Source organism: Podarcis tiliguerta (genome assembly GCF_965153285.1).
Source record: "Podarcis tiliguerta genome assembly, chromosome: 1".
In the NCBI taxonomy this organism is placed as follows: Eukaryota; Metazoa; Chordata; class Lepidosauria; order Squamata; family Lacertidae; genus Podarcis; species Podarcis tiliguerta.
The window spans coordinates 55395018-55410087 of record NC_139534.1 but is presented as its reverse complement, the minus strand read 5'-3'; the positions used below and the strand labels follow the sequence as shown (position 1 = coordinate 55410087).

Sequence of the window (15070 nt, the reverse complement as noted above, 5' to 3'; positions counted from 1 at the left end):
GAAATAAGCACTGGAGAAAGACAAGGTGCAAGAATCACAGAGGATTGGGCCCAAGGGGCACACGTTGAAGTAAGAATAATAAGATGAGATAATAACAGCTATTCTTTTAAATTACAATAATCTCTATGCAAAGGTCTAAGTTGTTGAGAAATAGAGGGTTAGAATGGTGCTATAGGGTGCACCATATAACTTCCAGAGAAGTCCTTGAATATTTTCATCTTGAAGTTCAGAGCAGGTAACATTAGTACAAGTGAGGTGATATGTACAGTAAAGTGTTCAGGAAACCTAGGGGGTGACAAAAATGTAGGTGCTTGTATAGCAATGGTGCCTTGATGATAAAAGATGTCTTGAATGCAGCTATCTTACCTGTGCCAGGCCAAAATGGTTTACCTGCTAAGCTACTCATGGACACCAATTGTGGAAGTTTCTCTTCAAACTTCCACCTGTTCAGTTTTCATAAATGCCAGCTGCATGCCTATCTCAGTCTCAAGCCTTGCTCAAGACAGAGGTGACTTCACCGTCCAGGAGCATAAACTGGTGCTCTCATGAGCTTCTACTCCTATTAGATATTTTGCCCCAGCATATGACATTTCACACACATCCTGTCTTATGTCAGTGTGCTATTTTATTTATTTTCTTGTATAGTTAATTTTCGTTTTTGTTTTCCTAAATAAATTTACTTTCAGCTTTTCCCTTCATTATTACTGAATCTCATGGCAACCTTTCTACCTTCTATGTACACATCTAGGGATGGGGGACAAGTTCAATTCAGTTAACATTTACAGGTGAACCTATGTCATCTGCATGCTCCAAAAACCATACAAGAACCAAAACATCCTTCAAAATTCAAATTTATCTGAATTTTGTAGTGCTGTTCCCCAGCCAAATAATGTGTCCCAAAATGCACAGACTGGGATAAAATGTCCACAAAACAGACAAATTTTGTTGAAAATAACATACAAGAATGCATTATTTTAGGGGGGAATGCTTTGTAAAAATGTGCCTGTTCAGCCAAATTTAATAAGAACATGTGTGTATTAGGAGAAGGTTGCTCAACGATGCTGTTGAATTTTCATGAGGGCTTTACAAACACTTATAGGAATAGGGTGGTCAACTGAACTGGATGGTTGCATCCAGTGCCACTTCAATCAAGTCTGAATTGAGAAAACCAGCTGTGAAGGATATATGGTATTCCTCTCACTAATATAATGAGCACCAAGGGAAAGCTGGGCCTGGCATGAATACAGGGACACCACTACTTACATGCATTCTACTCACGCGCCACTGCATTTATGTGAGTTGCTGCGAAATAAATTGGCCTTCCCTCAGGATTGCTGCCCAAGCAAGGGAAGGCAGCCTTTGATTGACCAGTGACACATGCCAGGAGGTGCCTTCTCCCTGCCTCCACCACACGTTTGCGCCCCCATCCTGGCACCAGTTCTGCTGGGTGCCCTTCTTGGCCCTCACCCTCTGGGGCCAGCCACCACCACCATGTGCACTGACTGCCCTCAGGTAGGCAGGCAGGCAGGCTCAGGACAGGACAGTCAGCATCCCCAAACGATTTCCAGGGTTGGTGTCAGGCTTCAGGGAATTGGCTTTCTTCCCTGTGGCAGTAGATAGGCAGGACAAAGGAAAATGAGTTTTCTTACCAGTTAGAAACTTTAATAATCCCAGTGAGAGAACAAATAACACATCTCCTAGACATGGTGGTGCTCCCAATTAAGGATCCCATCCCCTTAAAGTAAAGGTAAAGGGACCCCTGACCATTAGGTCCAGTTGTGACCGACTCTGGGGTTGTGCGCTCATCTCACTCTATAGGCCGAGGGAGCCGGCGTTTGTCTGCAGATAGCTTCCAGGTCATGTGGCCAGCATGACTAAGCCGCTTCTGGTGAACCGGAGCAGCGCACGGAAATGCCGTTTACCTTCCCGCCGGAGCGGTACCTATTTATCTACTTGCACTTTGACTTGCTTTCGAACTGCTAGGTTGGCAGGAGCAGGGCCCCAGCAACGGGAGCTCACCCCGTCACGGGGATTCAAACTGCCGACCTTCTGATCGGCAAGTCCTAGGCTCTGTGGTTTAACCCACAGCACCGCCCGTGTCCCATCCCCTTACGTCCCTATTAATCTAAGTCTCATTTCTATGTCTTGCAATCAGAGCTTGTACCCTCTGTGCTTTGTGTGCTTTCTGTTCTGCCACTTTCTGAGCTCTTCTTGACCTTGGGGAGAGCAGAGGAATGCTTTCCAGAGACAGTGAATCTGTTAAGCCTCTCTCTTCCAGTGTTTCTTCTCCAAGCCGTTCCCCATCCAGTATTTCCCAGCTTCTGCCTTCTGAACTATGTCTCTCTGCAAACCACTGTTCCTTGACAGTCTCTCTCTCTCTTCCCCATGTGCCCCCAAACCAGTCCATTATTACTAACCTAGTGCTAAAGATATACCCCAATGCTAAATACATATTTAAATTAATACATTTTATAATTTGATGGTGTGGTAAGAATTTACTTCTACACCACCTTGTTCTTACCTAGGTGAGGGAATGCCTTTATATAAGACACAGAACCAAGAGAATAACAACAATCTCAGCGTCCTGGAGGAACCTGGTTTACTAGAGCTATTGCAGTAGGACACCCTTGCCAATCAGCTACTCAGCTGCTAGTTAGAAGGATGAGTTAGTTGTTGTTTCCTTTTCTCCTTTTCGGATCCTGATGGCTGTCTGTGATTATTATAAAACACAACAAGGTATAAATAGCAGCCTTGTACCCGCATTGCTTGGGAATTCTAGGGAAATAAAAAATTAGTGCAGATCTGCCATCTTGATTTTTTTAAAAGGCACCCAGTTGTATCCAAGCATAAGCAAAAACCTGCTCCTTAATCTCATGAACTGTGAAGCAAAATTTTGTTAAAATCACTGCAGTTTTTAAAGGTGCGGTCTGCCATCTTGATTCAAAATGGCGCCCAGTTGTATCCAAACCTGCTCCTTGATCTCAGGAACCATCATGCAAAAGTTGTCTTGGATATCCTAAGAGGTATTCAAATGCAGAGCAAACAAACAGTTTTCCAAATATATAGTAGATAGAGGAAGTTTGACTCAAAGTTATAATTAGTTTGGGAGGGGGATATATAGATATATAATTAGTTTAATTATAGACTTTTCATTGATTATGCTATGCCCCAAAGAGGTAAGTTTGATGTTTTGGAAGAAGTTGCTTTCATAAAGAAGCACAGAAGAAATACAATATCCTGGAGACATATATGTACTATATGTCATGACTGTCTTCACTGCACACTTTGAACACATGAAGCAAGGTTAATGTACCAAGGAGGACATGCATAGCGCAACAAAGAAGTTAATTGAATTCACTATCCAGAGACTGGGTAGTTCCTCTCTGTGTGCCTTCTTGTGGAAAGCTCAGCTATTATCTTCAAGGAAGGCCAGTGCGCTCAGCTTTTAAGAAGCTTCTCAATGGACCGATGACCAACACCTGAGAGAGGATTTGCTCACCTTGTGTAGCATTTCAAGGGGAGCACAGACCTGACCTCCGTGTGGAACACTTTCTTCCAGTGCTGATCCTATACACTGCCATCCACTGGAAAATGAATACCATAGGCTTCCTTGCACTCGCTTTTACTGTTCTGCTCTGGGAAGCTTCTTCAGTAAACAACAAATGGCTAAAAGGCCACCCCCAGATGTCTGCTGCCGTGCCAGATTTCTCAGTTCAAGGAGATGTGGTAATTGGGGTAGTCTCCCCTGTCCATGCAAGTGTGCACTCCACAATAACACATCTCAAAAGTCTGCCACAGGCAGCTAGCTGCAAGGGGTAAGTCTCACTTCCAGTACATTCCTTACTATGGAGAAAATTAACGGATATAAAGAAGAATTAATGGAAGAAAAACCTGTGGCTGTTACAAAAAGTAAAGGAAACACTGTCTTCTTCTACTGCCAGAAAGACTAAGGCTGCAATCCAATGCACGCTTGTCTGAAAGCAGTTCCCATTGAATTCAGTGGGTCTTACTTCTGAGTAGACATTAATCAGGTTATGCTGTAAGATTACATTTATGTCTCAGTCTAAGAATGGGATGTGTAACCTCTTGTTGGACTACAACTCCCATCATCCCTGTACCTGGCGATTGGCTATGCTGACTGGGGTAATGGTATTTGGAGTCTAACAACATATGAAGGGCCAGAGAGCACTTTAATGCTCTAAGGTGACCTTTGTAGGAGCTATCCCATTTTATCTTCAAAGCAGCTCTGTGAAGGTTTAGGCTGAGGGGCTCATCCAGACTGCCTTTTGGGTTGCATTGCCATTTGTGGCAGTGTGGGTTTTTCTGGAGAAAGCACAGGGACAAAACAAAGAAAAACAATGGTCAGTCATGGAGCTTTAAAGTTTGGACCTGTGCCCAGAAATGCAGCACAAATAAGATGTCTGGATGAGCCTTGTGACTGGCCCAAGTCACGGATGAACTGGGAGTAAAATGCAGGCTACTTTGTCTAAGTCCAACACAGTGTGGTGTAGTGGTTAAGAGCAGTAGATTTGTAATCTGGGGAACCGGGTTCGCGCCTCCGCTCCTCCATATACAGCTGCTGGGTGACCTTGGGCTAGTCACACTTCTCTGAAGTCTCTCAGCCCCACTCACTTCACAGACTGTTTGTTGTGGGAGAGGGAGGGAAAGGAGAATGTTAGCTGCTTTGAGACTCCTTCGGGTAGTGATAAAGCAGGATATCAAATCCAAACTACTACTACTACTACTACTCTTCTTCTTCTTCTTCTTCTTCTTCTTCTTCTTCTTCTTCTTCTTCTTCTTCTTCTTCTTCTGTCCAATACACTCAAACCTCTCCACACACGTCATTATGCTGGCTATCATTAACCTTAGAGCTCAAATTGAGGTTCTAGAAAGTGACTTTTTGTGCTCCCTTTCTTCAGCTTGGACGGGAGTCTGAGAGCAGGAGCATTATAACTGCACACTGCACACATGAGTAAGCTCACCCATGCCTTCTCTCAAACATTTTCTCATTTGAAAGGGAGAAAGTCACAAGTTTATTAGGATCAAATTCATGCTAGACCTAGAGAAGGAGGTGGCGTTGAAGAATAATTCTTGTGCTTAAATGACCATTTCTTCTGTGGGGGGCGGGGTGGATCTTCTGATAAACATCTGCTCAGACAAATACCAACTGTGCTCAAAACTTCCTTTACAGATTCCGCATTCGGTTTTTCCAGCACACTCTGGCCATTCTCTTTGCCCTTTCAGAAGCAAATAAGGACCCTGGCTTAGTACAGAATATCACCCTGGGCCTCCAGCTTTATGACTCATGCATCTCACCAGCCAAAGCACTGAAAGGTGCCCTTTCTTTTTTATCAGGCCCACAAAAACTGATGCCTAACTTCAGCTGCAGCTCTCGGCCTTTGCTTCTTGGTATCATTGGTGCAATGACTTCCCCAGAGTCAGAGCCCATAGCACAAGTGCTTTCCCTCTACAGAGTCCCTCAGGTAAGCAGTGTACCTAGGAAAATCAATTATATATCCTGCTAGATGGTCTCAGTTTACAAATAATAATCAAATGGATTTGACAGGGTAATTGTAAGAATTGCTGTAGACATATACACATGCACAGACATTTGTGTGCTTCCACAGCTTTCCTTCTGTCTCTACAGCTGGAATGTGTTAATTTAGCAGGAAGTTTTGTCTGTGTGATAGAGACCTTGGACTTTCTTATCAAAATCTTCTTCCAACTTCAAAATGAAATCTCCATCTCTCATTCTAAGAACTGGGAAAGTGTCCTTGCTAACTAATTTCATCATACCCTGGGTGCTAAATATAAGGAACATTTCGTCAGTACTGTCTATGGCACAGGTGGAGTCTGCTGAGCTGCTCAGGGTGCTCCAACTCTTAATTCCAAGCTCTCTGAACATTTCCATGCTCTGGTCAGCAGAGAGAGAGAGAGAGAAAAGATACTGGCAACTCACATAGTTGAACAGAGAATGTAAATAAAGCAACTCAGTGCTGCAGGAATTACCGGATGAATGGAAACAGAAGACAGATTTCAGCTGGCCAGCCTTGGCTTCTGTATTATTGTGCTTCCTGGTAATGTAGGGATGCAGATGACAGATTTTTAAGAGGTTTGTTGGGTGTACCATGTTGCAATCTATATACCTGCCTGCCTGTAATGTCAGTCAACATAACATTGTTACGTGATGCTGTCCTAGTATAGCTGTTGACATGTTTCATGTGTGCAGCGCAGTTCTATTAATATTTACTCAGAAGGCTCACAGAATTCAAGGGGAGCTCCTTCCTCAGTAGGTGTGCTTAGGAGTGCAACATAACAGCTTAATCCTTTGACTTATTTCGCTAGCATCTAACATCCCCAACCTATTTTTCCTCTATCTTCATCAAGTTCCTTCTCCATCTTTGCAATCACTATACAATATTTATTCTTCCTTTTACATCTCTCCTACTCATCTTCCTTCAATTTTCTTTTTCACCCTCTTCATTCTCCTGGAACTTAATAATCTTGTAGAAACCCCATCTTCCCTAAGGCTTTTCCCATACCCATCTATTTTAACATTTTATTAATGTCATTACATTCCCTTTGACTTTACATTACATGCCAACACAGATAACAGAGCACAGGCAGGAGGGGGAAAAGTAGTGGGCAGAAAAATGATTAAGAATATTCTCTCTCTCTCTCACACACACACACACACTTTCCTGCTCCAAAACAATTTTCCTAAAGAACGAAAAGAAGAGGGAGAAGGCTTGGTGGATTCCATTGCATATCTCTGTGTGTGTAATGTGTAGTTCAGCTCTGATATTTGCATTGCTTTCATCTCAACACTTTTTAAAAACTGCTGGGAAGTTTCCTTTTTCAAAAGTGCTACTTTTTCTTCATCTTACTTTCCTTTGGCTCTGTTGTGGTTCTAGGGATTGCTTGTGCGTAAATTGCCTTCACTCTTGGCTGTCTTGCATGGTTGAACCCTTTCTGACAGAGCAGCCTCTATCTCGTGGCTGCCTCTCGTGGATGCCTCCACCATCGTCCGAGAGCCCTCTCACCTCCTCCTGCTCCGATGGCAGTTCCCTGACATGCTCAGTGCCTTATATTCTGTTTTCCCTTTCTCTAACTCTGTAGCCTCTACTTTTCTCAGCCATCGTGTCTCCTTTGAGCAAGGACAGTGCCCATTTGCTCCATGTGCCATATTTACCTACTGTAGTCACTTAGCAACACAGGAATCTGCCTTATATTGTGTCAGACCATTGGTCCATATAACTCAGTATTGTCAACAATGACTGGAGTTGCCTGGAATTAAAAGTGGGACCTTCTGCAGGCAAAGCAGATGCTCCACCACTGAGCTGCATGGAAACATTATTCATTTTATTATTGAGAATGATGGTGTTGTTCAACTACTGTGTATCACCTTTCGTTGTGCATTCTTTAAAAACGCTGTTATAAAAAGGATGCTTTATTAAAAATCCATGATAGAATGGCAAGTTATGACAGATAAGTCTGAAGAGAGCAGGCAGTAAGGAATAAGGTACAGAATACTGAAAGAGAATCCACGATTCCCTCTTTTATCCCTCAGATCAGCCATGGTTCTCAAGATCCCAAGTTTTCTGACCACTTCCATTTCCCATCATTCCTTCGCACCGTGCCTTCCAGTGGCCACCAGCCCTCTATGCTCTGCCAGCTTCTGCAGCACTTCAACTGGACATGGGTGGGTGTAGTGAGTTTTGGCAGCGATGCTGCTCAGATGGAGACCGTTTTGAAGAAGGAATTGGGCCAGACAGGGGGCTGCCTTGCCCTGTCCAAAACAATCCATGACCCCTATTCCCAGCTGGAGATGAGTGCAGCTGCTAGGGACATTGGGAACTCACTAGCAAGTGTTTTCTTGTGCCACTGCTACAACATCCACTTCCAGCTGCTTGCCGGTGCTCTACAAGCACAAAACGTTACCGGTAAGACGTGGATCTTGACAACGAGCCTTGCTGTGATCCCAGAGATGTTCACCAAGGAGGCATTACAGCTCCTGAATGGGAGCCTGGATCTGAGGATTCATTCGGATAAAATCTCAGGTTTCGATCATTTCCTGACCACGCTTAGCCCTGCTGCTTATCCCAACAGCCATTTGGTGAAAGTGCTCTGGCAAAATCTGTTTGACTGTGTTTGGCCAGGTTTAGAAAAAACTGATGGAAAAAACACACCCCGACTCTGCACTGGGGTAGAGCAGGTGGGTGCAAGCCACTTGCTCCTCTTCAATCTAGAGAATTGGGCTGCCACATATCAGGCCTATCTTGCAGCCAGGGCCTTCATCACAGCCTACCACAACATGATCTCCTGCATATGGGACAGAGGGCCCTTCACCCATGGAAGGGGTGCCACAACGAAGGATTTCCAGCCATGGCAAGTGAGTCAGTTGTTCCTCTTCTTGTCTAGACACAGTTGTCGCTTGTGTAGAGTTCAGCAGAACTGGGTTCTAGGTTGGAAGAACTTTAGAAGTCTTGAATGTCCTAAAAGTTACAAGAAAACATTGCTAGCAAGGAGCAATATTCTTGGCAGAGTAGGGGGCCAGAGAGAGGACATGGGGCAAGAACTCGAACCAAGCATGCCTCCCCGACCCACCCTGCCCGCTTACTGGAAATGTGCAAACACATGCACACTGGGGCCAGCTATAATACAACCGGAGAGAAAACCAGTCCATCCATCCATTCCACTTGTCTCAGTTAGATATCTTCCTATCCAGTCTGTACCACTTAATACAGCTCAGGACTGGGATCTTCAATATGAATGAGTGCAACATATGCCCAGATCTTAAGGTGGCTTCAGGTTGGGCCATTTGATTTTTCTATGTTGCACCAATAAATCTCATATTGAGGGATCAGGACGCAGAAGGGAGAAAGAACTCCAAGGCCACTGGTTCTTATTGAGTGACTTGGGTAAACCAAGCAACTTCCAGACGTGTAGAAGTTATATGTGCTTCAATCGGTTTTTAGCCCACTGTTGATTTTAATTAGTTTTGAATGTTTTTAAAATACCTGTTTTTGACTGTCTTTTATTAATAATTTTATTTCCCCGCTTTTATTGTGTAAACTGCTTTGATGCTCTATTACAATCAAGTAGCGTATAACTTTGTTAAATAAATGAATGGTAAGCCACACCTGCTTGATACTAGAGTTGTGTGAAAATGGCCTTCTGAAATTCTCCAGCCTGTTTATCAGTTTCTAGAGCTCTCCATATCCCCTGCCTGCCACCTGACCTGGGTTGACTTGGGGAACATCCAATCAGGATTCAGCCTCAAATCAGTTAGGGTCTTCAGAAACCTATATGGTAGGAAGCAGGGAGAAGGAAGGAGATGCTGTGTCTCCTTCTCCTCTGGAGCACATTGCAGAAAACAGGAGACTTTAGCTCTTCTGGGTGCTACTTTGCCAATGTAAACTGCAGGTAATGTGATGGCAAGGCAGACCCCTTCAGCCAGCAGGATTGCACTCTTGGTGGGTGCCTCCTGCAATACCATTGTTCCAAAGTGGGTGGCAATATCTTCAGAGGTGTTCAAACTGGTGAAGTTTGAGATGTTTTGGTCCAACGTATTGACTTAGGGACGCGGGTGGCGCTGTGGGTAAAAGCCTCAGTGCCTAGGGCTTGCCGATTGAAAGGTCGGCGGTTCGAATCCCCGCGGCGGGGTGCGCTCCTGTTGCTCGGTCCCAGCGCCTGCCAACCTAGCAGTTCGAAAGCACCCCCGGGTGCAAGTAGATAAATAGGGACCGCTTACTGGCGGGAAGGTAAACGGCGTTTCCGTGTGCTGTTCTGGCTCGCCAGATGCAGCTTTGTCATGCTGGCCACGTGACCCGGAAGTGTCTCCGGACAGCGCTGGCCCTCGGCCTCTTGAGTGAGATGGGCGCACAACCCTAGAGTCTGTCAAGACTGGTCCGTATGGGCAGGGGTACCTTTACCTTTTTTATTGACTCAGCACCTGAATTCCAAACGTAAACCAAAACAGGTGCCTGCATCTTGGGAATTATCATGTCAAATTTGGCAACAATATCTCAAGAGATGTTCAGATGAATCGAAAACAGATGGGCAGAAAGACAAACCACTTTCTAAAATATATAGTAGGATAAAAAACATGTAATGCTTTCCCTGTAGGAAAACACATTTCTGTTGGTTCTCTGATGCCTGTTCCTGTCAAGACTATTTAATGTTTCGTGTTTTACTATGTTTTTATATGTGCTGTGAGCCGCCCAGAGTGGCTGGGGCAGAGTATAAATAATAAAATTATTATTATTCTCATCATCATCATCTGAATTAATCAGGTTATATAAGCAAACACACACACACAATCAGCTACATATAGAAACAACCACTTCTTCCCTTTCTCCTGATATTTTAGGTCCATCATTACCTAAAGAATATCAACTTTACCATTGCATCAGATGAGATTTTTTTCAAGAACGGTGAGATTCCGGCTACATTTGATATTATGAACTTGCAGATTTTGCCCAATGGCTCTTACAGGGCTGTAAAAGTTGGAGTTCTTCGTTCCAGACCTCAGCTGAGGAAAGAGCTTCTGATTCATGACAATGCCATTAGGTGGGCAGGGGGCCTTGCTCAGGTAAGTTCCTTACTTGTATTGACCCTCTCCCTATCTCCCTTCTCTAATGAGGTAACATCAGGCCTAGAAATTATGGGGCAAACAAAAGCATTTCTGCTTACTAGGCAGACTGTTCTCCCTTCTCCACCCTGCATGTTCAGTTTGAGGGGGTTCTCTTTGTGGGATGGGTTTTAATGGGCAGGAAAGGGTATGTTAATTGCAATTTACCCCTCCAGGCTCCTATACAGGTTGATCAGAGTTTTAAAATCCCATCCTTGCCAACAAAAATTTAAAGCTTAGAAATTAGGCTGTAAAACCTTGTTTTGAGCAAGTCCAGCTTCAAAGAAGAAGAAGAGGAGTTTGGATTTGATATCCCGCTTTATCACTACCCGAAGGAGTCTCAAAGTGGCTAACATTCTCCTTTCCCTTCCTCCCCCACAACAAACACTCTGTGAGGTGAGTGAGGCTGAGAGACTTCAGAGAAGTGTGGTCCAAGGTCACCCAGCAGCTGCATGTGGAGGAGCGGAGACGCGAACCCGGTCCCCCAGATTATGAATCTACCGCTCTTAACCACACTGCAAAGGCATCCTCCTTCTTACCCCACTTAATAAATAATAAGGCAACAACTTGGGAAATAAGTTTAAAAATATGGTTTACTTACTTTATAATCATGCATTGGTTGACACTTGATAAGGTTTGATTTATTACTATGTTGATTGATTGACTGAGTAATTGAATCTAATGGCAAAGTGGCTGAGAAGGCTGGAGGCAAGCTGCTTTATATTCCCAAAGAGCAGACCCAAGTGAAGCCTACAGGCTGAGTTGGGTCTGCCTCTTGTGAATGGCCTTTCCCTGCAGCCTGCCTACGATAGGCCAGTTTTGGGGCAGGCTTGAATCCATAGCTCTAGCCAGTGAGGAAGGCTTGCTGACCTCCCCTGCCGGCCAGCAACTGACCCATCATCTGATCTCATCATGTGAGACAGTGTCGGTCCCGCAATGTCACTGCACCTGGGGAGGGTAAGCAGTCTTCCATTTCCTTTTTCCTCCTAGGTGCCTCGTTCAATCTGTTCAGAAAGCTGCCTGCCTGGATATAGGAAGCTGCCTTTGCAGGGGAAGCCACACTGCTGCTACAGCTGTCTGCAGTGCCCCCAGGGTCAGTTTGCCAGTGGAACAGGTAAACACCACTTTAACAGACATTGGGTTTTCAGTGGCTGATGATTACCACTGGGCGGGCAGCCTCCCCAGCCACATCCCCACCCCCAGTACCCAAGACAGTAACAAGATGCATGCATTAGAGGCCACACTCTGGACAGCAGTGGTAAAAAGGACCACTTCTTAAATATGGGACAATGCCCAGGCCCAAGAGAAGGCTTCCGATGCAGGTGCAGGAACATGTAGCCTTCTAGATATTCTGGGATGCCAACCTAACAAACCCAGCCAGTATAGCCAATTATCAGGAGTTGTGGAAGTTGTAATCCAGCAAAATCTAGAGGATCACATGTTCCCTACCCCTTCTTTCAGACCGGCACAGAAGGCATCATTTTGCTCATGGTACTGTTTTTTCATATCAAAGTCCTACAGTGACAGGACCAGCAAAACGGCACATGGTGCAAGTTTCCTTTTCAGGGGGGCTGCTTTCTCCCCACTGGATTTCCACTAAAGCAATGGGTCTTACTGCTTATAACAGATGTGGGGAACACTCCTGAATTGTTTCCAGCACCAGTTAACCGAGGAGGCATGCAAGGGGATCACAGAGATTGTGATTGTGTGTGAGTGTGGGAAAGAATGGGGGCACAGGCTGTATACACATGAAAGTGTGTGTGCAGGCTGGGGAAGGGGAAGAGGCACACAGGCCCCACCCACAGCTAGATTCAGTCCTGCCCATCACTGGCATGCAACCCTGACCCACTGCCACATGCAGCCAAACAATGTGCCTTATAGGAAATGAAGGCTCCCTCACGAAGTCCTTCTGAGTGGCGGAGGCGCCAAATAACTAAATTACCAATGCAATCACTGTAGCCACTGCATATTATTGTGTGTGATTGCCATGCCCTCAAACAGGGGTGGGAGAACATGTGGCCCTCCAGATATTACTGGGCAACAGCTTCCATTCACCTCAGTATGACCAATGATCAGGGATGCTGCGGGTTGTAGCCAATCAGCATCTGGAGGGCCACAGACACTGGCGGAGGAAGAGGAGTGCAGGGGGAGCACACCGCCCCCGGCAGCATGATCCCGGTGGGGTGCCATTGCAGCTGCCCCGCCACCCGTGCTGGACACCACACCCCCACAGGTGGCATGCCATGCCCCCGGGACACGCGCCAGCCCCGCCCCTGCCTGCTCTCTGCCCCCCAGTGCCGGAGCATGAAGCTCCGCCACTGGCCACAGATTCTCCATCCCTGCCTTTAAAAGAAAACCTGCCTTATTTAATACACCAGAACAGTGAACACCCCTGTTCTGCATGCTCCTCCCTTCTAGACAGTGCCACCTGTTGGGAGTGCCTTCCAGGACAATGGCCCAATGAGCAGCAAGACAGATGCATCCCAACCATCTTTGACTTCTTGTCCTACACGGAAGCTTTGGGTGTGGTGCTGGCAACCTGCAGTTCCCTGTTCTTCTTGCTCTCGCTGTCAGTCTTGGGTGTCTTCATACAGCATCACCACACCCCAGTTGTCAAGGCCAACAACCGCAAGCTCAGCTACCTCCTCTTGACCTCCCTGGCTCTCTGCTTCCTCTGCCCTCTGATGTACCTTGGGCACCCATCCCAGCTCACTTGTTCCTTCCGCCAGGCTGCCTTTGGCCTGGTCTTTGCCATTTGCCTCTCTGCAACCCTGGCCAAGACGGTGACTGTGGTGATGGCCTTTGGAGCTTCTAAGCCTGGCAGCTGCCTCCAGAAGTGGGTGGGTTACAAGCTCCCTGGCACTATCACTCTGGGCTGCTCCCTTGTCCAAGCTGCTGTATGTGTCTGCTGGATAACAGTTTGCCCCCCGTTCCCATCACAGAACCCACTACATGGGGGGCCTCTCGTGACCCTGGAGTGTGACAAAGGCTCGGCTGAGTTTTTCTACACCATGCTGGGGTACCTGGGCTTTCTAGCCACCATCAGCTTAGGGGTGGCCTTCCCAGCCCGCCGGCTGCCAACAGCTTTCAACGAGGCCCAGCACATTGCCATCAGCATGCTGGTCTTCACTTTCATCTGGGTCTCCTTTGTGCCCTCCTATCTCAGTGCCACAGGGAAGTACACGGTGGCCGTGGAGATCTTCGCCATCCTGGCTTCTGGAGCTGGTTTGCTGGCTTGCCTCTTCTTCCCCAAATGCTACATCATTATCTTGCACCCTAAGAAGAATAACAGGGACCACCTGATGGGCAGACAACTTCCACGCAAAGGAGACTTTGCTTATGCTCCATGAGCTACAAATGGACAGCATGTATATTTAGGAAAAGCGTTTCTGTCCCACTTTTCTGGCCCAGCCCAGCCATCTTTTTACCTGTCCACACTTGATGCCATGTATGACATCAGCTATAGAGGCAAGTGAGCGTGTCTTGGCAAAAAAAAAAAAAGGGGGGGGGAGACCTAGTGTTTAAGGAAACTTTTAGTGTTGTCCAACTATTGTATTTTAATATTTTGTTGGAAGCCGCTCAGAGTGGCTGGGGAAGCCCAGCCAGATGGGCGGAGTATAAATAATAAATTAGTAGTAGTAGTAGTAGTAGTAGGCCACATGGGAGGAGGGGCCTTGGTTCTCAGCCAGGTGGTTTCTCACTGGTGCTCTACACCCAAGGCAGCTTACAATCAGGGCAGGATTTAGGTTTGATGAGGCCCTAAGCTACTGAAGGTAATGGGGCCCTTTATATGTCCAGCTGTCTTTTGTCAACAACAAATTGTCACTGTTTTTTGTGTTGAATATATGCTATATGGCAATTTATCGACCTAATAGGTATCTAAAGCCATTTGCACATAACAAAACATGTATTTTATCAAAGTAATTGTTGAACTGAAATACAATTAAGAAGTATATTAATAGTGAAATACAAATAAGAAGAAATATATTAATAGTGAAATAATTATTAAGCTCTAACGTAAAATGATTTTTTATTCATAACAAACTGAATAATGTAAACACATTGGCATTTGGTAATAACAAAAGTTCCTTTAAAAATGAGCAAACCAGTGATATTGTAGGGAGCAGGCTAGCAGGCGGGGGCCATTACTTACATCATAGGAGCCTACACAACACAAAACACTGTTGCTGTATGTAGGTTTTATTTCATTTGTTTTTTCTTATATTTTGCAAATGTACATCCAGGTGTTTTTTTCTTTAATTTTTTTGGGGCCCCCCAAAAGAGTGGGGCCCTAAGCTATAGCTTGTTTAGCTTATACGTAAATCCGGCACTGCTTACAACATCAACAATTAAACTACAAACAATGAGCATACGAAAAATTAAAGGTGACATTCAATTAAATGAGTCCTGTCAACAAAAGCCCTGCACAAAGACTTC

The 15070-nt window shown here is 45.4% G+C and overlaps 1 protein-coding gene across 1 annotated transcript; it reads left to right on the top strand.

Annotated features, from left to right (window-relative positions):
• Nucleotides 1-4846: 4846 nt before the first annotated feature.
• Nucleotides 4847-13983, top strand: LOC310684106 (vomeronasal type-2 receptor 26-like; the record flags this gene model as incomplete). The annotated part of the gene is made up of 6 exons (XM_083454567.1): nucleotides 4847-4902; nucleotides 5192-5483; nucleotides 7571-8392; nucleotides 10373-10594; nucleotides 11624-11747; nucleotides 13052-13983. The coding sequence occupies 6 exons, from the start codon at nucleotides 4847-4849 to the stop codon at nucleotides 13981-13983; spliced, it is 2448 nt and encodes an 815-aa protein (XP_083310693.1).
• Between the last annotated feature and the right edge of the window lie 1087 nt (nucleotides 13984-15070).